This window comes from Bubalus kerabau, chromosome 13 (assembly GCF_029407905.1).
Source record: "Bubalus kerabau isolate K-KA32 ecotype Philippines breed swamp buffalo chromosome 13, PCC_UOA_SB_1v2, whole genome shotgun sequence".
Classification (NCBI taxonomy): domain Eukaryota; kingdom Metazoa; phylum Chordata; class Mammalia; order Artiodactyla; family Bovidae; genus Bubalus; species Bubalus kerabau.
The window spans coordinates 78331390-78355320 of record NC_073636.1 but is presented as its reverse complement, the minus strand read 5'-3'; the positions used below and the strand labels follow the sequence as shown (position 1 = coordinate 78355320).

The 23931-nt window shown below is 49.8% G+C and overlaps 2 protein-coding genes across 2 annotated transcripts in view; both read left to right on the top strand.

Moving 5' to 3' along the window:
- PTGIS (prostaglandin I2 synthase) overlaps positions 1–7803 on the top strand; it is a 50341-nt gene extending 42538 nt beyond the window's left edge. The window contains exons 7-10 of the mRNA XM_055545257.1: positions 1810–1978; positions 2941–3122; positions 4241–4392; positions 6976–7803. Of these exons, the coding sequence (XP_055401232.1) occupies positions 1810–1978; positions 2941–3122; positions 4241–4392; positions 6976–7120 (648 nt within the window). The 3' untranslated portion in view covers positions 7121–7803. The remainder of the gene's footprint in view (positions 1–1809; positions 1979–2940; positions 3123–4240; positions 4393–6975) is intronic.
- A 12873-nt stretch (positions 7804–20676) lies between these two features.
- Positions 20677–23931, top strand: part of KCNB1 (potassium voltage-gated channel subfamily B member 1) — a 120590-nt gene continuing 117335 nt past the window's right edge. Inside the window, exons 1-2 of the mRNA XM_055545256.1 lie at positions 20677–21001; positions 22207–22939. Coding sequence (XP_055401231.1) covers positions 22373–22939 — 567 coding nt within the window. The 5' untranslated portion in view covers positions 20677–21001; positions 22207–22372. The remainder of the gene's footprint in view (positions 21002–22206; positions 22940–23931) is intronic.

The window sequence follows — 23931 nt, the reverse complement described above, 5'->3', positions numbered from 1 at the left end:
TGTGTTTCTTGGCCTCCTCTTGGGATCAGATAGCTCGTCAGGCAAGTGGAAATGCACAAGGTCTCTTAATGCCTGTGTTCAGTCAGTTCTACCTCGTTCTATTGGCCAAAACACATCACATGGCTGATGGGACTGAATCCATGGGACCAGGAAATACATCCTATCCTTTTAATGGGAGGAAGTACAGAGTCACATGGTAAGAGGCATGGATGTAAGGAAGCATGGGGAATTGGGGCTAAGGATGCATCCATCCTCAGATTTAACAATAATCTTTGCTTTTAAAATCTTTTCTTGAATTTATTACAATATTGCTTCTGTTTTATGTTTTGGTTTTTTGCTAGCAAGGCATGTGCAATCTTAGCTTCCTGACCAGGGATCAAACCCATACCCCCTGCATTGGAAGGTGAAATATTAACCACTGGCTTGCCAGGGAAGTCCCAACAGAAATCTTAATTGATACATTGTGTTCTTATTACCAACATTTTCACTGATTCAGTTCCTTTCAGTTCAGTTGCTCAGTCATGCCCGACTCTTTGCGACCCCATGGACTGCAGCAAGCCAGGTTGCCCTGTCCATCACCAACTCCTGGACCTTGCTCAAACTCATGTCCATCGAGTCAGTGATGCCATCCAACCATCTCATCTTTTGTTGTCCCCTTCTCCTGCCTTCAGTCTTTCCCAGCATCAGGGTCTTTTCCAGTGAGTCCGTTCTTCACATCAGGTGGCCAAAGTGTTGGAGTTTCAGCTTCAGCATGAGTCCTTCCAATGACTATTCAGGACTGATTTCCTTTAGGATGGACTGGTTGGATCTCCTTGCAGTCCAAGGGACTCTCGAGTCTTCTCCAACACCATAGTTCAAAAGCATCAGTTCTTTGGTGCTTAGCTTTCTTTATAGTCCAACTCTCACATCCATACATGACTACTGGAAAAACCATAGCTTGGACTAGATGGACCTTTGTCAGCAAAGTAACGTTTCTGCTTTTTAATATGCTGTTTATGTTGGTTATAGCTTTTCTTCCAGGGAGCAAGCATCTTTTAATTTCATGGCTGCAGTCACCATCTGCAGTGATTTTGGAGCCCCCCAAAATAAGGTCTGTCACTGTTTCCATTGTTTCCTTATTTGCCATGAAGTTATAGGACTGGATGCCATGATCTTAGTTTTTTGAAAGTTGAGTTTTAAGCGACTTTTTCACTCTCTTCACTTTCATCAAGAGGCGCTTTAGTTCTTCCCTTTCTGCCATGAGGGTGGTGTAATCTGCCTATCTAACGTTATTGAGAGTTCTCCTGGCAATCTGGATTCCCCCTTGTGCTTTATCCACTGCAAAATTTCTTATGCTATACTCTGCATAGAAGTTAAATAAGCAGGGTGACAATATACAGCCTTGATGTACTCCTTTCCCAATTTGGAACCAGTCTGTTGTTCCATGTCCGGTTCTAACTGTTGCTTCTTGACTTGCATACAGATTTCTCAGGAGGCAGGTAAGGTGGTCTGGTTAGCTATGGAGAGTCACTGAAATCACTGTGAATAGTTCACTGATTAGCTGCAGAGATTACCTGTGTGACCTCAGCACAGTCATTTTGCTCAAGGTCAGGGACGCCAAGAACGGCCTTGAAGTAGGCACGGGGCTATGCCAAAACCACAGAGCATGTTTGAGCCATGTCCTGAGCTGAAGGTATACGGGGGTACTGCGGGGGGTGGGGTGGAAACCCAGGCTTCCCAACCCCTGTACCTGGGCCAGGGCTGTGTCCATGGCACAGACCAATCAACTCTCACCCCAGCTTTGCCCTCTGGGGCTTGTTCTCATTGCAGGGGAACATGGGTCCTGCCGCCTTCTGGCTCCTGCTCTTTCTCCTCAAGAACCCGGAGGCCCTGGCCGCTGTCCGTGGAGAGCTAGAGACTGTCCTCTTGGGAGCAGAGCAGCCCATTTCACAGATGACCACCCTCCCACAGAAAGTTTTGGACAGCATGCCTGTGCTGGGTGAGACACACTCCAAGAGAGCTCTAAAGACCTGGGCGTCATGGGCACCCCCCCCAAGCCCTTCCTCCCCATCATGGGTTCCCATCAGTTCCTCTGACCTAAGGCCCCCGCCCTGGGCCTCCTATCTTCACAGACCTGGTGTCTCCACGCCCTGGTCTTCACTACCTGAGTCTCATGGTCTAGTGGGAGGCTTTTGGTTGCAGGTGGCAGAAAACCTAACTTAAAAGGGCTGAAGCAGTAAAGGGATTTCATTGGGGGCAGGTAACTAAAAAGTCTAGAGGGACTAGCTCCAGGCCCAGGTAGATCCAGGTGGTTTAACGACAGCCTCAGGTCTCAGTCTGTCTCCATCCTCAGCTCCACTTTCCGCTCCAGTCTCGAGCTGGCAAGATGGCTGCCAGTGACGCCGGGTTGCCTGCCCAGGGAGCGTGTGCGTCCCTGCCACGTTCCTATCCAAAGTCCTAGGAATGGCTCTCCTTGGCTCTCTTCAGGCCATGTGCCCATCCGGAGCCAATCATGAGGTCTGGAGGGTTGGGCTGCTCTGATTAGCCAGTCGCAGCGCAATCCCAGGTGTTGGGTGTGGAATGCGCAGCCCAACCCCTGAGGGTGGTAGCAGGGTGGTCCCTGGAAGAAAACAGGGAACTGTTTCCAGAAGGAGGACGTCTGTTGGGCAGGCAGACATAGCCAAACCCTGCTGTCTCTCCAGCCCTTTCTGATATGTGCCTGGCTCCCACCTTCCCACGCAGCTTCTTTTAGGATCAGACCCAGAACTTCATGTCTGAGGTCTCTTCAGCAAATGCCTCTCATCAGGCGGCCGGTTTGGGCCTGGCTTTGCAATGGCAGGAGAGCCATGCACCCTCTCTCAGTCTCTGCACCTGCCTCTGTCAGATGAGGGCCAGGGGGTGGCATTTCAGTGGTGGAGGGGACGCCGCTGACCGCTCCCGCCTTGAACCTGCCCCGTGCAGACAGCGTGCTGAGTGAGAGCCTCAGGCTCACCGCCGCGCCCTTCATCACCCGCGAGGTCGTGGCCGACCTGGCCTTGCCCATGGCGGATGGGCGGGAATTCAGCCTGCGACGTGGGGACCGCCTCCTCCTCTTTCCCTTCCTGAGTCCCCAGAAGGACCCTGAGATCTACACAGACCCGGAGGTAAAAGGCATACCAGGGGTCATGGGAGGAGATGAGTGGATTCACGTTCTGCCCAGTCTCAGCAGCAGCCCGTTGGGCTCTTTATTTGCCATGAATCCTGGCCCAGATTACTGTCACCTCTGTGTGTCTGTTTCCTCACCTGTGAAATGGACCTCATAATAGCATGTACTGCCTGGGGTTGTGAGGAAGATTACACGTGATTATGTTAAGAAAGATCTTCACAGCACCTGGTACACACTAAGCACCTTGCAAGGGCCAGCTGAGCAATTTTTCCTATTTTTAGCATCTTATAATGTTAGTTTCTCAACGCTTTCCTTCTCCCTAGATTTCGAAATGTGGCAAACTTTCACAATTTCTAACAGTTTCAGATGTTTACTGTGTGCCATGTTCTGTACGTACATGCGTGCGTCCATCCACCATCCATCCCTGCATCCATCCTTCCATGTTACATCCATCCGCCATCCATCCCTGCATCCATCCTTCCATGCAGCAATCATCAACTCACTCTCCCATCTGTCTGCCCACTGGTCCAGTCACCTATCCTTCCACCTACTCTGTACAAAAAGCCCCGTGCTCAAATACACTCTTCACGTTACCACTCTACAATGTTACCAGAGGAAACTGGCATTCTCTTTTGTAAAAATAATTTTAATTTCATTTATTTTAAATTGTTTTATATTTAAGACAGGAATATATATACATTTACAAATAAAAACCTGTCTTCATTCCCCTTCCTCTCCACTTCCTCAGGGTTCCCTAACTGTGGTTGGGAGCGTGTCCTTTAGATATTTATGTCTTTTTACAGACACACAACATGCTCACACTCATGTGAATAAGTATGTGTTTACGTAGTCACAGAATCACACAATATTCTGACACTTTCTTTTTTCACCCAACAACCAGTCTTGAAAGTTCTTTCCAATGTCAGCACACACAGACCAAGCTCAGCCGTATCATTAGCTGCCACCATTTTTAGCCAGTCCCCATCGGCTGAGCTTTACATTGTTTCCACTGTTTCTTTCTTATAAACAAGACTGTGATAAACATCTTCAGACATTTTTCTCCATACATCCCTGTTTTGGGGATGGAGTCAGAAAGGGACCTTCTTCCTGTTTCAGGTATTTAAATACAACCGATTCCTGAACCCTGATGGATCAGAGAAGAAAGACTTTTACAAAGATGGGAAGCGACTGAAGAACTACAGCTTGCCGTGGGGAGCAGGGCATAACCAGTGCCTGGGGAGGGGTTATGCCGTCAACAGCATCAAACAGTGAGTTCCGGGCACGCGGAGCCATGGGCCCCGTGCGCTTTGGCCCTCAGATAACAAACCAGGGCTATGACATCCGCCTGTCCTTCTGTTCAGCTGGGTAACCTCTGCCTCTGTTTCCGCAACTGTAAAATAGGGGTACTGATCATCTTACAGCCCAAGGGTGTCAGGACGAGTAAATGGGACCCTTCTAGGTGCTTCAGCCACTGCCTGGCTCATTGTAGGCTTTTAATACAAGTTATGATTGTAATTACTACTATTACGACTTTAATGTGCAGACATTATGCTAGTGAATGGGCACATTCCATTAACCTTTGGCCTCAGTTTTCACAGCAGTAGAATGGAGATCATTTATAGTTGGTTCCACTCTGAAACTTCCAGTGCATTCTTGAAAATCCCTGCGCTGTGGGAAACCACACAATAAAAACCACAGGGCTGTGGTGGAGATAGGGCCGGGGCCCAGCACTCAGAAACCTCATCAACGACGCAAAAAGAGAACGCACCCCGGAAAGTACGGTAGCACAGGTTTATTGTTGTTGTTCAGTCGCTCAGTCGTGTGACTCTTTGCGACCCCATGGACTGCAGCACGCCAGACCTCCCTGTCCATCACCAACTCCGGGAGCTTACTCAAACTCATGTCCATCGTGTCGGGGATGCCATCCAACCATCTCATCCTCTGCCGTCCCCTTCTCCTCCTGCCTTCAATCTTTCCCAGCATCAGGGTCTTTTCCAGTGAGTCAGTTCTTCACATCAGGTGGCCAAAGTATTAGAGTTTCAGCTTCAGCATCAGTCTTCCAATGAATATTCAGGGTTGATTTTCTTTAGGATTTACTTTAGGGCCCTATCACAGGTTTACATATGTTAAATGGAATAAATAGAAACACCTAAGTGGTAGAATAAATACGATGCTTTACTTTGGTGATGACCTGACGTTTGCCATGGAAGTGGACATTGGATGGAGCTGTGAGTCACACTGAAGCCTGGGAGGGGGGTTATCTGAGGTTGGATGCCTGATGGGAATGGTGTGACGCACCACCCACCTGGTGTACTGAGGTAGCTGGGGGCAGAGTTTAGGAGTGTGCATTTTGTGAATGCCTGCTCAGCTGCATTCAGCTGGGTGCAGTTTTTCATTCTCTTAGTGTTTCTTGCGGATGAAGTGACCACAGGCAGACGTGAAATTGCGTTACACTTCATTTGCACCCTGATGGATAAATCCCACTGGCACGAATTCTCGTGTTCAAAACAAGTGTTACAGCAGAACTGACTGTAGTTCCTACTCCAGAAAGTTTTTGGACAGATGAAAGAGATAATGGATATGCAATGCTTAGCAAAGTGTCTGGCACATAGAGTTCAGTAAGTTAGCTAATCTGTTATTTTTGTCTCAGTTCATCGTCATGATAACTGACTCTACAGGTCAAAGCATTCCTCACGGTCAGGCATCTGGTGAATGAAGGTGCCAGGCTCCAAGTCCGGGTGTGGGTACAGACCCCCCAACACACTGGTATAAACTCACCCTCTACCACTCTGCAGCTTCAGAGCTGGAAGGAACACAGCCCACCCCTTTGACCCTCTTTGACCAGGCGGGGAAACTGAGGCCCAGATTGGGGAAGAAACCCGACAGGAGTCACACGTCCTTCAGAGGCAGAGCCTGAGTCTGCGCCCAGCTCCCTGCCCGGAGTGCTGACGTCGCTCTGTCCTCATCTTACCTCTTTTGCACTCATCTAGTCAGATGAAAGGGTCTTCCCTGCTGTGTGTTGGGCCAGCATTGGGCACCTGGGTGGCAGTGGGGGACGGGTGATGGTAGGGCCCAGAGGAGTAGAGGATCAAGCTGCCCTTAACTAACACAGGCAGTGGTAAGATCCAGCTGGTGGAACCAGTTCACACTGCGGGGGGTTGGGCTGCCACCCCTTTTACAGGCCCAGCAATGGCATCATCACACGGTTCGTGTACGTGTCAGGACAGCGTTCCAGGCAATGGCCGTGCCTGCTGTGCGTCCTGCTCTCCCAGCGTCCCCACGGCTGTCTGGAGGAGGGGTGCCCGCTTCTGATCTCACGAAGGCGGCTGTGGTTTAGCAGCAGCCCAGACTAGGGCAGACAGTCGGGGTTCCAGGAGTTTGCTGGGGCCTGGGCTGAGGATGGTGGGAAAAATCAGGAAGGGTCAGTGTCCGTATTAACCAGGAGAAGCTCAGTTTTGAGGCTGTGGCAAATGACCCCCAAGTCGACCCCCAAGCTTGTACAGGTTTGGTTCCCACTCATACAATGTCAGCTGTGGGTTTGGGGGGGTGCTCTTCCCCTCCGTGCAGGGACTCAGGGGCCAGGTTCTTCCCGTCTTCCAGCCCCATCATCTCAACATGAAGCCCAGGCAGCTGGGAGAGCTGGAGAGCGGGCACTGGCTCTGAAATGCTTTGGTTGGAATTGACACACATCATGCCTGCCCATAGCCTGTCGGCCAGGACTCGGAAGTGTGTGGCCTTTGTGCTCTGCTTGCTCACCCTCCTTTCCCAGTTTTCCCAGAGTGAGAGCTGGGGTCAGACCAGGAGGATGCCCCCCTTTCCCCCCTCATGCCTCTGACACTGCCTCTCTCCAGATTCGTGTTCCTTGTGCTGACGCAGTTTGACCTGGAGCTGATCACCCCGGACGTGGACATCCCCGAGTTTGACCTCAGCAGGTACGGCTTCGGGCTGATGCAGCCGGAACACGACGTGCCTGTCCGTTACCGCATCCGGCCATGAGCTCCACACGCCCAGCCTACCCCATCACCCAACTTCCTATGCCTGCGTTCAGCCCGGGTGCTGGGCTTTGAACATCCAACGGTTCCAGCATTACCCCTTCCCTGCTGTTCTTCAGAAGACTGTGCCTGGGGGTGGTGGAGGGGGGCGGGGGAGGAGAGTGAAGAAAAGACACCAAAAGCTGCACAGATTATCTGCGGCAAAGTTCCAACATGAGACTCTGCTCCCAGCTCCTCCCACCGTTATGAAATCCGCTAAAGCTATGGGTGCACGTGCTCAGTTGCTCAGTCATGTCTGACTCTTTGTGGCCCCACGGCCTGTAGTTTGCCAGGCTTCTCTGTCCACGGAAATGTTCCAGGCAAGAATACTGAAGTGGGTTGCCATTTCCTGCTCCAGGGGATCTTCCCAACCCAGGGATCGAACATGCATCTCTTGGATCGCTAGCATTGGCAGGTGGATTCTTTATACTGCACCACCTAAAGCTGCAACAGACAGGGCAAACTAAGAGACCTCCTCACTGCTCTGTCCCCAACCCCCAAGGGACTGCCATCCAATGCCCTGGGTGTGGTCCAGGTCATAATGAGTCAAAGCAGACGCTGGCCATAAAAAGGCCATTCAGGGCCTAGCAGTCCATCTGTTGATGTAAACTCTGTCCCTGAACTGTTATTAAACTACCTAAAGCCAAAGAGTCTCTTAGCATATCCGCTTTCCTGGATGCCCCCTTCACTAGACACCTCCCCCATCTCTCCGTTTACACCGATCCTTGAGAAAACGCAGGAGGGTTTCCCGAGGCTGGGGCTTCCACTGGCTGGGCGCGGCCTCTGGATGCAGGGCTCTGAGGAGCAGGCTTCTCAGCACACATGGGATGGGCTTTCCCAGCGCTGGGACTCAGGCAGGGAATTAGCAGGACACAGCCCAGACCGGGTGGCCCCTGTGAAAACAAGCAGCCAGGACTCCTGGGGCTGGTGGAGCCAAACAAGAGGAGACCTTGGTTTCCTCCATTCTAGCTCAGGAGCTCCAGCTCTGGGCCCCATCCAGATTGCAGGCCTGTTTCGTTTGGCCCACATTTATAGAAAATACGGTAGTGTTACCTTGTCATCTTTGGAAGAGTTGATTGAAAATGTCCAACTTCTCTTGAAGGCTTGAAAGATCTGTCCACACTGGGCCCGTGGGCCCGAGGGCCACCGTTAGCCAGAGCCGAGTAGCAGCTGCCTCCCTTATCCGGAGCCCATGTGCTCTGGTTCACCAGCATTTCTACTCTCTGCTTTTCCGTCCACAGTACCTCCTATCCCCCAAAGGCACCGGTTTGAGAACCCTGTCCCTACTCTTGGAGGTGGTATTGTAGGAGGTGGTAGGGTCCTGCCAATGGATTGTTTCTCAGACCAACGGTCCTTCCTATCCTGGGTGCGCCACCCTTTGATCAAACAGATCAGTGACGACAACTTGCCTTTGCATTTAGGGGGAAAAAAAAGATCGAAGAGAAAAATTACCTGGAAGCCGTTATTAAGATGATAAGTATTCTTGTTAATAGTCAGTTCAGTTCAGTCACTCAGTGGTGTCCGACTCTTTGCGACCCCATGAATCACAGCACGCCAGGCCTCCCTGTCCATCACCAACTCCTGGAGTTCACTCAAACTCAAGTCCATCGAGTCAGTGATTGCCATCCAGCCATCTCATCTTCTGTCGTCCCCTTCTCCTCTTGCCCCCAATCCCTCCCAGCATCAGAGTCTTTTCCAATGAGTCAACTCTTCGCATGAGGTGGCCTAAGTACTGGAGTTTCAGCTTTAGCATCATTCCTTCCAAAGAAATCCCAGGGCTGATCTCCTTCAGAATGGACTGGTTGCATCTCCTTGCAGTCCAAGGGACTCTCAAGAGTCTTCTCCAACACCACAGTTCAAAAGCATCAATTCTTCGGCGCTCAGCTTTCTTCACAGTCCAACTCTCACATCCATACATGACTACTGGAAAAACCATAGCCTTGACTAGATGGCCCTTTGTTGGCAAAGTAATGCCTCTGCTTTTGAATATGCTATCTAGGCTAGGTCCTGCTTATTGAAGTCCCTCTAAATGCCTGTGACAGGACCAGCTTCTATTTTGACGGCATCTCTGCGAAGAGAGGATGGTTACACGCTTTTTATAGATGAGGAAATGGGCTTCAGAGAGATGAAGTGACCTGCACAGCTTACAAGATGATAGAATTTCACAAACAGATTTAACTCTCCCAGCAGTGAATGCTAGATGGGCAGCTCTGTGCTCCTTGAGCTCAGAGGGGTGGTGGAGGGGCAGTTCTGTTTGGCATCAGACAGCCAGAGGCACCCATGGGCGGATGCACCTCATGAGATGCAGACACACACACACACACACACACAACTAGGTTTCTGTAGCTTTAGCTGGAGGAATAAGAGAAGACCTGACATCTCTGAATGTTCTGGGGTCTAGTCTTTTCTCAGAGAGGCACCAGGGCTTGGGGGCTTCCCTGGCCCCCAGCCTCCAGGCAGCCCCAGGATTCCCAGACAGTCTTTGTGATTGGCAGGAGGCAGGATATCCCTAGGGAAACCCATCTTCACGCCTGGGTGACCCCCGCTGCCGCCTGCTTCTTAGCTCGGCAGGAAATCGGAGCTGGCAGCCTCCTGTGGGAGGAGGAGCCGGTTTCCATGGCAACCCTCAGCTGCCTTATCCTGACTTGGAAGGGAAGGAAGAAGGCCGGCAGAAATAGCTCCGGGAAGATCTCTGGCGCGTGGCTTCTACCCTGATGCGCTCGGGAAAAGCCCTCTGATTATCCCCTTCCACATTAGGGCTGCTTTGTCACTGAGACTAGATTCTCACCCATGTTCAAAGAAGATCCTGTTCTCTTTAAAGGGGACACCTCCTTGGAGCCACAATGATTAGGAAGAGACAATTCTCCCACCAGGCAGCCCCAGCTGGTATTGGAGATCAAGTACAGCTTGGGAGAAAGTGCTTTGAACCCACCTTTGTTTTCATCTTTTTTCTTTTTTTCCTTTCTTCTTCTAAAAGTACCAAGGTCGGAAATACCCAGACGTTGACCTAATGGAGTATTTCTGTACCACATCATGATTTTTATTTTTTGCTGTATTTTGTATTGTTGTTTACCAGTTTATTTCCTTTAAATGGTCTCATTTTTTAAAACTTAAATTTGTTTAAAAAGGGAGCTTCTTTCCCACTGCCGGTAACGGACAACATGTATCACTTGCTGCCAAGAATAGAAAGGGACTGTGAAGGATAAATCTGCTGGGGAGGGTCCCTGTGCTGGTGTCACCAAGGCTCAGAGCCCGAGCTCTGTCTCTTCTGAGTTACAAAGGGAACAGACAGGTGTTTGAGTGGCGTTAGGGCCACGCCAGCAGCACCCTGAGACTTGGTCCTCTACAGTTACAGGGTGAAGGGGACAGGAAGAGGAGTATGATGCCCACCCCACAGGGGCGCATCACGCCCAGTGCAAGGAGGGCCACCCTGAGTCATCTCCCACAGGTGCTTCCCGCCCACAGTGAGCGGGGGACACCCCACCTGCCCATTCTCCAGATGGAGAAACCGGCCCTGAGAGTTGAATCTTCTGGCGCAATGACATTAATCTGGATGTTTTTTGTTGTTGTTTTTAAAGATGGTGTTTTGTGAGTAGCAGTGATTGTTCCGCCTTGCTGTTTTAATAAAGAATTCTATTTTTATATGATATTGTCGAGCAGAAATGTGCTGAAATACATCAAATCATCCTTGTTTGTGGACTGCCTCTGACTGTGAATCAGGTTGAGAGTGGACTATGTCCAGAGAGGCGAGCTTAGCGCCTGGGAAGGGAATGGAGCACCAGAGTGCCTGGCTCTGGGAAACGGCCTTTCATGGACAGAATCAAGTCACATCCCCCAGCCTCCCACCAAGTGACATGACGTCTCCATTTTAGAGGAGGAAACTGAGGGTCAGAGAGTGAAGTGGCTGGCCAGGATCACGTGGTTAATAAGTAGTAGACCCGGGATTCAATCACAGGCTCCCTGCCTCCTGAGACCAGGCTCAGAATCTATCAACAATCCCCCTGAGGGCAGAGGAGAGACCAGGTGTCCATAGAGGACCTTGGGGAAAAGGCTCACCACCCAAAGTAAAGCAAGCAGAGAAAGTCTCTTAAAAATTTGCCACATGTTCCCTATGCTTCATGTAAATACATGCATTTGTTTTAATATTTAAAAGAAGGGGAGAGAAGGTTTGTGTTCTGGGGGGGGGGGCCACACCTCGAGGCTTGTGGGATCTTAGTTCCCTGACCAGGCATCGAACCTATGCCCCTTGCAGTGAAATGCAGGGTCCTAACCACTGAACCACCAAGGAATTCCCGGGAAGAAATTAATTAAATTAGCTTTGGGAAAACTTGAAAAGGGAAAATTGCTCTTTTTTCTCTCAAATCTTTGAGAAAAAATGCTGTCCTGAGGCAAATGTCATATCAGTCTCCTCATCTGTGAGGGGCCGCGGAGGCACGTTTGGTGGGATTGGATGGGGCTGTGACAGACGTCTGAAAGTTACAAGCAGTACTTTACACATTAAGATGTTTATATTCAACAGAGCAGTCATTGCTTTCTCTCTCATATAGATACAGGAGATCAAGAAGTGGTGTGGCATCTCCACAGTCACCAGGCTCTTCCTTTTGGTCCCTCCAGCATCTGTAACCAGTGCTTTCTACCTCAGGGTCCAGGATGGCTGCTTGAGCTCCTGCCATTTTGTCCACATTCCAGCTAGCAGGAAGGAGAGAGGAGCAAAGAAGAGAAAAATCTACTTCTATCTCATTGGTCACAATTTAGTTGCATGACACTCTTTACTGCACAGGAGACTGGGAAATGTAGTCTTTCTCTCCAGGAGACCAACATGTGCCTGAGGAGGGGAATTGTCCCCCAGCTTGAGAAGTGCTGCATTATGCTCTCTCTTTTACCAGTCCTGGTCTGAGCCACATGCAGGGCCAGAGGGACAACACTTGGCTTCTCTGAGCCATTGACTTTATCAGCAGTCTGCAGCTCCAGGGTTTTGACCTTTCAGATTCTGTTCCATAAAAGTTAACAGAAAGACTCCAGAGTTTTATTTTGCCAAGTAAGAACATTAAGGAATGCATCTGTCATTTACTTCCATTATCAATCTATGAATGGACATTTGAATACCCCTAACACAGAAAAGTAGCTTCCATATCAGAATTAAACAGTCACTCAAGAGTCGATATTAAATAACTCCAAAGTGGAAACAACCCCAATGTCCTCCAGCTGAGGAGTGGATAAACACAATGTGGTATGTTCATACAACGGAACACTAATTGTCAACGAAAAGAAATGCTGTGCTGTTCCATGGTACAATGTAGATGAATCTTAAAAACATATACCTAGCAAGAGAAGCCAGTCACAAAAAGCTACACATCGTATGACTCCATTTATATGAAATGTCCAGAATCGGTAAGTCAATAATGGCAGAAAGTAGGTTAGTAGTTTCCAGGGGTTAAGGAGTGAAAGTTATGGGGAGAATGAGAGGTTTTTTTACACCCTGATGGTAAATATCAGATCAGTTACTCCCTTGTTTAAAACCCATCAACTCCATTGCAATAAAATCCAGACACCTCCAGACAACCCTCACCTACATGGTCTTTCCCTCCTCCTCTGTTTTTCTCTGCCACTCCTTCTCAGTCCATCTTGCCTTCCCATACTCGGCCCTAGTCACAGCTGCCCTCTTCTATCTCCTTCAACCCTCCAGCCTGCCCCAGGGCCTTTGCACCTGCTCTCCTTTCTACCTTTATGGCTTGATGATCACTGACTTAAGACTCATCAGCATCATCACTCTCTCAGGGATTTCTTGAGCTGAAGTCACTGCCTTTCCTTCCCATTATTTTTTTTTTATTCCCTATGCATTTTTATTCTCCAATTTAGTTAATTTTTCATCTTCCCTGCACTTAGAGGCTGCCTATGAAGTCGTTACCACCAATTGTGTTAGCTGTTGTAAATAAATAATTGTTGCTTGGACTGTCTGCATGGTGGGAGGTGGACAGGACTCTACTTCTGAGCACAAACTTCCTGGGGCTCAGCCCAAGAAGGAGGACAGGGAGCATCACCATTTTCTACACAGCACAGCAGCAGATGTTTTCTAAAGGAAGGAGGGTTTTAAAGCAACAACGAACCTTTCAGCAGAAATGATACCACCATCCTGACAATCGCCCATTATGTTCTGGCAGAAGATTGTATTGATTTTGGGGCTTCCCTGATGGTTTAGATGGTAAAGTATCTGCCTGCAGTGTGAGGGACCCAGGTTTGATTCCTAGGTCGGGAAGATTCCCTGGGGCAAGAACTGGCAACCCACTCCAGTATTTTTGCCTGGAGAATCCCATGGACAGAGGAGCCTGGTGGACCAAGAGCCATGCAACCATGGGGTCGCAAAAAGTTGGACATGACTGAGCAACTAGATAGCATGACATGATGTGATTAAAATCAGAACATGAAGGATAGACTGTCATGACATGCATGATTCTTGGATACATGCTAAGATAATCAAGAGGGAAATATTTCACAGCCCACTTTTAAAAATTAAATAGTATACAATACGATATAAGGCTCCATGCACGCTCAGTCCCTCAGTCATGTCCGACTCTTTGAGACTCCATGGACTGTATCCCACCAGGCTCCATGGAATTTTCCAGGCAAGAATACTGGAGTGAGTTGCCATTTCCTACTCCAGGGGTTCCAATTATTCGTACTCTCACACTTCTACTTCCTTCCTTCACAGTGAGTATCGATATTAGATCATTTTTAAATGTCTCTGTTTATGTCTCCTGTTTAAATGTGAGCTCCAGGAGAGTGGGTTGGTTTCACCACTGCTTCATTCCCAGCATGCAGCCTAAGCTCAACACCTAGTCGGTGCTTGGGGAATATGTGCTAATATGTAAGTGAACGGCCTTTTTCTCAACTTGGGAGAGTTTTTCCTTTATCTAGACAGTGAGGAGTCATAAAGGATTATGACTTTATGAGGAATGAGTTGGTCACACTTATGCCTTTAAAGGTCAACCCTCGTCACAGCGGGGAGGTTGGAGTCAAGGAAGTATAAAACTAGGGAAGGCAGATGAGAGAGGAGGCAGAGAAGATCAGGTCAGCGTGGACAAGGGCGATGGGAAAGAAGTAGAAGAGAGATCAGTCCCCAAAGACCAGGAGGGCTGGATTTAATGAAATATTATCTTCGGAGAATCAGTTAATTAGCTCTTGATCTCTGTGGCTTTGATTTCCTCCTTTTGCTGACTCGTGCCTTTTCTATTGCATCTTGGAGTTCCCAGGCTCTTCTGTGGGGAAGAGGTATCAGTTTACCTGTAATTGCTCTGCTGGAAGGCCATGCCTCAGTCCATCCTGTATTTCATCATTGTCCAGGCCATCAAGGGGCTCATGGACTACATGCAGGTTTACCAATCTCCCTCTGTGAGGACCCTCTGGTGGTGTCCACATTTTCCCCCAGGGAGGGAGTTCAAGAGATCAGGCCATGGCTTAGCACAGAGCATTACCTGTAGTAAACACTTCAGAACGGTAGGTGGTAGATGGTGGGGATGTCTGAGAAAGTGCATAGATTCGTGGGTGACTAGGTGGGTAGATGCGTGAATATCTGGGCTGGATGAGTGATTGGGTAGGGATGAATGAGTAGGTAGAGGCATGGGTGAGTGGATGGTAGGTGAATGAGTGAATAGGGGGCTAAGTGCATTGGGTATACGGATGGATGGGTGAATGGCTGGATGGATGAATGGGTAGAATGACAGATGGATAGAAAGACGCTATATGGGTGGGTAGATGCATGGATAAATGGTAGGTGAGTGAATGAATGGGTGGAAAGATGGATACTGGGTAGAATACATGGATGAATGGAAAGAAAGATGGATGAGTGAGCAAGTGAGTGCACGGATTGATGGGTAAGTAAGTAAGTAAATGGGTGGGTGTATATCTGGGTAGTTTGGTGGCTGAGTATATGGGTGGACACATGGGTGGTTGGGTTGATAGGTAAGTGGTGAGCAAAAGATGAAAAGAAGAATGGGAAAATGTTTAGGTTGATCAGAAAACCAAGCACACCCACTTTCCAGAAACCTAGGCCAGAAACTCAGGGCTTGATAAAGGTAACCAGGCTAGCATAGAACAGGCGCTAGAATCAAACATCTGGTCACTCAAGGATCAGCCAACAGCTAACTGCTTAATGTTAGCTGCTGTTACTGTGGTTGTTAGTATTGTTACTCATGTTGTCTTAATATGAACTTGTTAGTGCTGTGCATGGTGCTGAGCACGTCACGTGCCTTATCTCATTAGTCTCTCCCAGCAACCCTGGGAGGTAGATTCTATCATTAACCCCATTTTACTCATGATTATGATTATTATTATCTGGTCAAAAGAAAAACAGGCAAAAAGACCAGAATCCAAGCTGCTAAAAAAATCCCTGGGGCTACTGGAACTGTATCTGGGCAAGGCCATAGCATAGAGCAGTTGTCCCGAGTGACAGCCACTCAGAGATGTCCATTATTTCCCTTGAGCCTTTGGGTACCCCCATAACCACCCTTGGAAAACAATGATTCCTTCCCAAGGGTCCATGGGCAGAGGCGGGAGGGGATTAATTAGTTCTCGGTACCCAGAAGTGCCCAGAAACCTGAGTAAGACACTTAGTGGGGCTATAAATAAGTGATGCCTGGTAGTTTGGAGTCCAAGAAAAAAATCTGACTTCAGACGGACATGTCTCTGCCAGTCCAGCTTAGAGAGGGATTCATTTGTATTTATGTGGATGAATTAGGTTGACTTGACCTCACACAGCCTCAGGGAAGCTCTCAACACCTCTCAGTGGGCAGTCTGCCAAGAGGGCCTGAGCAGGAGATAGTTTGTGACTTAGTGCTTGTAATCGGCTGCCCGCTTACTGGTTGACCTGTAAAATGAGATGGTTATACTTGAACTCTCAATGCAAGGCTCCTCTGTGGGGCATTCTAAGTTTTATTACTCTTTTTGCACTGTTTCCTATAAGTGCATTATAAGATGGTAAACTTCTGATTAGTGGAGAGAATCGAATCAGATGGGCTCTTTGGGACTTAAATGGCATAAATCACAACTCAGTCTGGCTTAGGTAAGAAGAGATATTTACTAGTTCCCAAAAGTGGGAAATCCAGAGGCACTGCCTTCAGGTATGGCTGGATCCAGGAGCTCTATAACATTGACAGGACTCAGTATCTCAGTCTCTGGGCTTTACAGTCCCTTCCATTGGCTTTACTTCTAGATAGTCTCTCTTCTCGTGTTGATGGAAAATTCTAAGAAATGAAGACCAAATGCTTTCAAATAATTTATAGTCTTTTCATTCAGAAAATAAAATTTCTAAACTGGGCACTCTGCAGAGCCTGGGGAAACAGAAAGCAGCAAGACAGCTTCTTTGGACTTCCATGCCTTTGTGCCCAACAAGCATGAGCTTAACTTTATACCAAGATGAGGAAAGCAACATAAATGAGAAAAGTGACTTGAGTGAGGAACATTAAGGAGTGGTAGGGACTGTAGCCAAGTAGAGAGCACGTTCTGCCTGAAGGGTACAGCTGTGATTCAAGGCCAGCCATGCCTCTGTGACGGCTGTAATTGCCGTGTTACACAGGAATGTGGGCCAGTGTTAATCAGTTCCTCTAATTTTTCAAGAGAATCCAGAAATCCAAATTTTCATGTAAACTCCTCTGATGTTGACTTAAAAACAAACCAAAAACCCTGTGATAGCTATACAACCAAAGACTGCAGATAACCAGCTCATAACCTCTGCTATTTAGCATAGGGGATTGCCCAGAGGACTTGCACACTGCTTACATATTGGCCATTTCTTTTAAAAGGATATGTACAAATATCAGTTCAGGTGATTTGAGACTGTGAATCATCTCGGGGGGACTCCTCATGAAAGGCCTGGAGTCAGAGAAAAGGGCCATAAGAGAATTCTTTGCCAGTTTTATTGCCTATATACCTTGCCCCCATCCTCACTAATAGGACTGAATATGCTTGGAGTCAGAGATGTATATTATTCATAGGTGTTTATATACCTTCCTATAAGAGGATTTATTTGTTCATTGAATAAATATTTATTGAGCATTTACTCTGTCCTTAGCATTGTGCTGGGCACTGTGGGAATAGTGTGGCAGACACTGTTGACTGGCCACCCAACTTTAATCTCCACTTCTTCCTTGTTAAATAAACTTCAATTTTGTAAAGGCAGTAATTGGCCTAGGCTTCTGGTATGAATCTTATTTCCTTTGACAGTGATTGGTATGGAAGTGACCCATGAAATGGAACCTGGTAGAGACTGCCGGGGGATAAAAGCATAAAAGGAGAAATATTTTTTGCCACATTGGCCATCTCCTTTCTGCCTTTGAATATGGCTTTATGGAGGCCAGTGCCTGGAGTGGTGGCAGCCATTTTGTGACTATGAGGCAACAAGCCTGGGACAAAAAGCCAATATGTTGAATAAGGCCGAGCAAAAAATGGAAGAAGCCAAGGTCCTTAATAGCATAATGAGCTGTTTAATCAATGTTTATACCACCCTCTTCCTGAATTTTTATGTGAGATAACTAAATATCCTTATTCTCTAAAATCCTGTTAAGTATTCTGATAGTTGAGATGTGCAAGACAGACCACTTCCTGCCCTTGGGTAACCTATAATCTATCAGATGATGAAAGCTAGCAATGAGTACATGCTTTCTATGCATTCCTCATAATAATTTCCATCCTTATTTTACACAGAAAAAAATCAAGACTCAGAGAAGTTAAACTACTTGCCCAAAAAAACTTCTTGCTGCAAGAAATGGCACCAGTCGTTCTGACTCCAGAACTCACTCTCTGAGACACTAGCCACACTTCCTTCTTGAGTAAGTTTGCACTTAATCCTTTGCACTGAGTAAATGAATAAACAAGTAGTAGCAATATGACTTTTGCAAAAAAAAAGTTACAGAGCTGTTTGTACTATCTGGGCTTCTAAGATCCACTGTACACAGATCTTTCTCTGAATCTGGAGCCAGAGTAAGAACTTTGCAGGAATCAGGCCACCTGGAGTGATGAACCTGAATGACATGGAATATCTAGCCTTGGGCTTGCAGAGGACTCTCCCTTGTCAGAGCCCTGTGACTGTGAAGTTGCCCGGCCATTCCACTGCCACCATCCCAGTCCAAACCACATTATCTTTGACCTGGACAATTGTGGAAGCCTCATGATGGGTCTTCCTGCTGCTACCTTTTGTCCCTCAAATTCTGTAAAGCACACAGCAGCTAGAAGAATCACCACAAAATATATAGCAGCACATGGATCTTCTCTGCTTAAAACTCTATCATGGCTTCCCATTAGGATTAAGAAAAAAGCCAAACTCATTCTTTAACCTTGAGAATAAAATTCCAACAGGGATCTGCCTGGCCTGACCCCGTCCACCTCTCTAACCTCTTTTCCCAAGCTCATTTCTACTTTAGGACTTTTGCTCTTTCTGTTTCCCCTGCCTGTTTCCCCTGCCCCCTGAGGATGGGGGCAAGGTATATAGAACTTCACATGATTTTCTTCTCCCTGCCCTCAGGTTCTCATCTTAGATATACACCTCCTCCAGGAAGCCCTCCCTGCCTTATCACCCTATCTAAAGTTGCTGATGCCTCTTCCAATCATGCTGTCTCTCACTTCCTCTCACTTATTTTTCTTCACAGCATTTCTCACTATTCAAATAATCTGGTTTATTCATTTACTTGTTCATTAACTGTATCCCCCACCAGAATAAAAACCCATGGGTATAGAGGCTGCCTGATTTAGTCTCACTGTATCTCCAGTGTTCAGAGTAGTTGCTGTTTAGTCATTAAGTTGCGTTTGACTCTTTGTGACCCCTTGAACTGTAGTCTGCCAGGCTCCTTCATCCATGGGATTTTCCAGGCAAGAATACTGGAGCGGGTTGCCATTTCTTTCTCCAGGGGATCTTCCCTACCCAGGGATCGAACCCACGCCTCCTGCATTGGCAGGCAGATTCCTTACCACCGAGCCACCAGGGAAGCCTGTTAACCTGACACATAACATAGTAGGTGCTCACTAGTTACTGGCTGAGAGAATAAAATTTTCAGACTGGGAAATACCTTTGCCTTCTATTAAATTGATCTAAGGTTTATTGACCTCGACACTATTGACATTCAGGGCTGGAGAATTCTTTATTGTGGGGCTCTGACTTGGGCACTGGAGGATGTCTACCCGCATCTGTGGCCTCTACCTACAAGAGGATGGCCTCTGGGACATGGATCATGATAATGGAGATGGCGAGAAATGAACTGATTAAAATATATAATAATATTATAGCAACTATGTGGAAATGAATCTCAATTTTAGAAATGAAGGAAAGGGTTGGGGTGGGGCGGGGGGGACCTGTACCTTAGGGCACTGTGACTTGCTCAGTTTTTGCTCCAGCACAAGGGGCTCACTGCTGTGTCCGCAGCATCCATTTACTTACCAGGCAGGAGATATGTATTTGAAAGAGTAGACAAGTGGGGATTTCCCTGGCAGTCAACTAGTTACGACTTCGCCTTCCAGTACAGGGAGTGCGGCCTGGGAGCTAAGATTCCATATCCCTCACGGCCAAAAATCATAAAGCAGAAGCAATACTGCAACAAATTCAATAAAGACTTTTTAAATGGCCCACATTTTAAAAATCTTTAAACAAAAAAAGAAGAGTAAACATGGGGGCCCAACTGTGGCATCCTTAGGGAGGCCTTGCTCACTTCTCCAGGTAAGTTATTCAACATTTTTATTCATTTCTGGAGATTATTCAATCCATCCATTCTCCCCCACTGGACAGGGAGCTCCAGGGAAGGACATGTTCCTTGCTGAGCCTGGCATAGGACCCGGCACACAAGAAGCTCTCAAAACCAATTGTCCAAAGTAACATGAATGAATGAATCATCAAGGTTTATAAGCTAGCTTACCCCTCACTCTCTCTTCCCATCACCTTGCTTTATTTTTCTTCTTAGCAGTTATCACCAGCTGCCACACTGGATATTTATTTGTTGATATACTCATTGCTCACCTTCCCCCACTAGAATCTAGAATTCATTTCTAGAATTAGAGTTTAGAGTCTAGAATGGAAGCTTATGAAACCAAGGGCTATTTAAAATTGCAATTCTCCCCCCTCACTCCATCTCCCCTCCCTCCTCACCACCACCCCCATCCCCCATTCCCTTTCCTCTGCGCTTATCACGGTCTGACATATTCTTTGACTTTCTTGGTTTTGATCTGCTTCCAACCAGCTCCACAAGGGCTGGATGTTTGCGTTTGGTTTACAGCTGTATCTCAGACGCTCATCTCAGGACCTTGCATACAGTAGGCGCTCAAGCCACACTGATGACCGGATGAAGGAAGGTGGAATTGAGAGGCAGGCAGTCGTTAGGGGCACATCCTTTGCCCAAATCCCTAACCCGCCCCCAGCCTCACCAACCGGCCGGGCCGGGCAGGCAGGAGTTAAGAGGCGCGCACGCTTCCAACCCGCAGGTGGCGCCGTCCCGCCTCGGTGCCCCACTCCGGGCACTCAGAAGTGCGGGACAGAATCGCAGCGAGCGCGGAGCCAAGCTCAGCCCCGACTTGTTGATCTCGCCCAAGCAGCCGCCACCGCTGCCGCGGGAGCAGAAGAGGAGGAGGTGGATCGCGAGGCGCCGCCCGACCTCAGTCCTGCCGCCCGCGCCCCCAGCGCCCGCCCGCGCCCCCAGCCTCGGAGAGCGCGGTCCGGCCCCTCAGCGCCTGCAGCTTCGGCGCGTCGCCTGCCCGGCCGGCGTAGGCCGGGCCCAGCCCGGCCCCGGGTCCGCCGCTGCCCGTGGGCGGGGGCGCCCGGGCGACCGCGGCAATGCGCGGTCCCTGGCCCTGGGAGGCGGCCACCCTGGGGGTGAGTGTTGGGGCGCGCGGCGGGGACGCAGGGGTGCCAGGAGAGGGGCTCGCTTGTCGTGGTTCGGCCTGTTGGTCTACCCAGGCTCCGCGGTTTCAGGCTGGGGGGTGGGGGGGTGGGTAGCGGGGCTCAGGGGAGACGCGCGATCCTCATTCTTGGGTGAGGGGGTAGGGCGTGAGCTTCACATGCCTAGGGGCTCAAAGGAGCCCTGAGATCACCAGTGCGCGGAGGGAGGAGGGCTCGTTTTGAAAAGGCCAGAAAATTCAGCTCCTTTCTCCGCCTCCCACCTCCCCCACCCCTTCCCTTCCAAGCCCCGGGAAAGGCGCAGAACCCGGAGTTATAAAAAGCCATCGCAGGAGAGGAGCGAGGAGGAGGAGGAGGAGGAGAAGGAGAAGGAGAAGGGGGCGGGGAAGGAACTAGGGGAGGACGGGCCAGGTGGGTCCCCCGGACTTTGTGCGCCAACCCCCGCCGTGGGGCAGGGGGCGCGGAGGGAGGGGCGGGACCCCGCGCAGAGCTTGGCTTTGCGTCTTTAGTGTTCACCTCGTCTCCGGAGAGACCTCAAGAGGTGCTCCCGTGTGGCCTGGGGAGAGGGGTCGCTCCAGGACAGTGGGGCTGTCGTGACTATCCGGTCTGTTCTGACCGACAGGTGGGCACCTGAAACGCTCCAGAATTCCCCCAAATCTTTAAAGGTTTAGAAAAAGCAATCCCCCTGCCACCGCCCCGCCGCCTCCACCCAGCCTTCAAATCCTAATTATCTCGGAGCAGGGGAAGGAAAAGATAAGTATTGAAAAAAAATAAAAATAAAAAGTTTTTTCATTCAGCTGCCCTCCTCTCCGCATGGCGGGGCCAGGTGCGGCCCTCGACGGGGAGACCCAGAGAAAAGCGAGTTTCAGCACTCGACGGGGCGGACAGCGCCCCAGGCGGCAGAACAGAGCCAGGGCGGCGGAAGGCCGGGGTGGGGCCTCCCGGGTCCCCCCTGCGCCTCTTGAGGGCCCTCTCCCCGCTCCGGAGGGCGGCCCCTCCCTCCAGCCACGGGGTGGGGCGGACTTCAGCACCGGCGGGAGGGACAGCGCCCAGCCCGGCTGCGGCCCTGAGCCGCTTAAGCGCCGGGAAGGTCAAGGCCGGCAGGGGCCGGGGTGGAGAGGTGGGGAGGGGCCGCGCACAGCTCCTCGTCCGCTGACCTGCGTCCGCTTTCTGCCTCACAGCCGTCGGGATGGAGGTGAGAAGACGGCCGTGACGCGCGCCCGCGCGGCCCCCTGAACCCCCAGCAGCCCAAAGCGCTCCCTGCCCCCCTCCCCCGCGGCGGCTGGCCTCGCCGTCCAGTGACAGCGGCCTGGGGGGGCAGGGGGGGCGGGGGCGGCCGGACCAGCGATGCCGGCGGGCATGACGAAGCATGGCTCCCGCTCCACTAGCTCGCTGCCACCCGAGCCCATGGAGATCGTGCGCAGCAAGGCGTGCTCGAGGCGCGTCCGCCTCAACGTCGGCGGGCTGGCACACGAGGTGCTCTGGCGCACCCTGGACCGCCTGCCCCGCACGCGGCTGGGCAAGCTCCGCGACTGCAACACGCACGACTCGCTGCTGGAGGTGTGCGACGACTACAGCCTCGACGACAACGAGTACTTCTTCGACCGCCATCCGGGCGCCTTCACCTCCATCCTCAACTTTTACCGCACCGGGAGGCTGCACATGATGGAGGAGATGTGCGCACTCAGCTTCAGCCAAGAGCTGGACTACTGGGGCATCGACGAAATCTACCTGGAGTCCTGCTGCCAGGCCCGCTACCACCAGAAGAAGGAGCAGATGAACGAGGAGCTCAAGCGCGAGGCGGAAACTCTCCGCGAGCGGGAGGGCGAGGAGTTCGATAACACGTGCTGCGCGGAGAAGAGGAAGAAACTCTGGGACTTACTGGAGAAGCCCAATTCCTCTGTGGCCGCCAAGGTGAGTGTGAAATCCGGGCGGTGCTGGGCTGGGGCGGGGCAGGGGGGGAGTTCTGCCTGTGTGCCCAGATCGAGGACCATGGCTTGGGGACTGTGGCTTAATTCCCACAACTATGAAGACCAGGAAAGAGAAAGGGCTGTGGCTGAGACCTCACAGGTGAGAACCAACAGCCTCTTCAGACTGTTCGTTCCTGTATGGCTCTGGCCACCTCATCCTTTTATTATTCAATACTTTATACCCCAGCTTTGCTGGAGAAAAGGCTTTATGGAGACTTAGGAAAACCCACATCAAGAGAATGGACACTGCAAATAACAGGGCACAGAGGGACAATAAAGCCTCGAGATGGAGTAGAGTTGGGTTAGGTCTGTTCTACCTAATGCTCCCTTGTGGATGCCTAGACCCAGGCTGGAGGAGAGTCACTCTGCAATTTTAATACTTATCCCTATATTTATAACCCCACTTTGCTCCAAGGAGAGAATGAAGCAGCTTACAGACCTGCTTGGAGGACATTGAGATACTGAGAGGCAGTTTTAACATAAGTGAGAAAAATGAGGCAAAGGGACTGAGTGCATGATGCCTGTGGCTGGGTGTGGATGCCTGTGGGCGAAGGGTCACCCCTGGTTTGTTCTTTCTTCATTTATTTGGTGAATTGATTTCCAGAATGCTTGATGCAGCTTCTAAAGATGCTTTGGCTGTCGGAAGAGGATGTAAATTTTGAAATAGGGGAGAAAAAATGAGGCAATGTGAAAAAGAAAGCAGAAGAAAGAGGCAGGAATGGGTCTCATCACAATGGATAGAACTATGTGCTGCCAGGTTAAAAAAAGGGGGGGGCTGTAAGGGATGAAGGAAGGCTTGGGGTGTGAACCAGACCAGGGCAGGAGGTCATCTGCTGATGAGCAACTTGTCTGTGTTAGGCTGGGACTCGGGGATGCCTCAGAGAGATGGGGCCTATCTTCACGTGGCCAAGGTGCTGGGAGTCACGAGGAAATGAC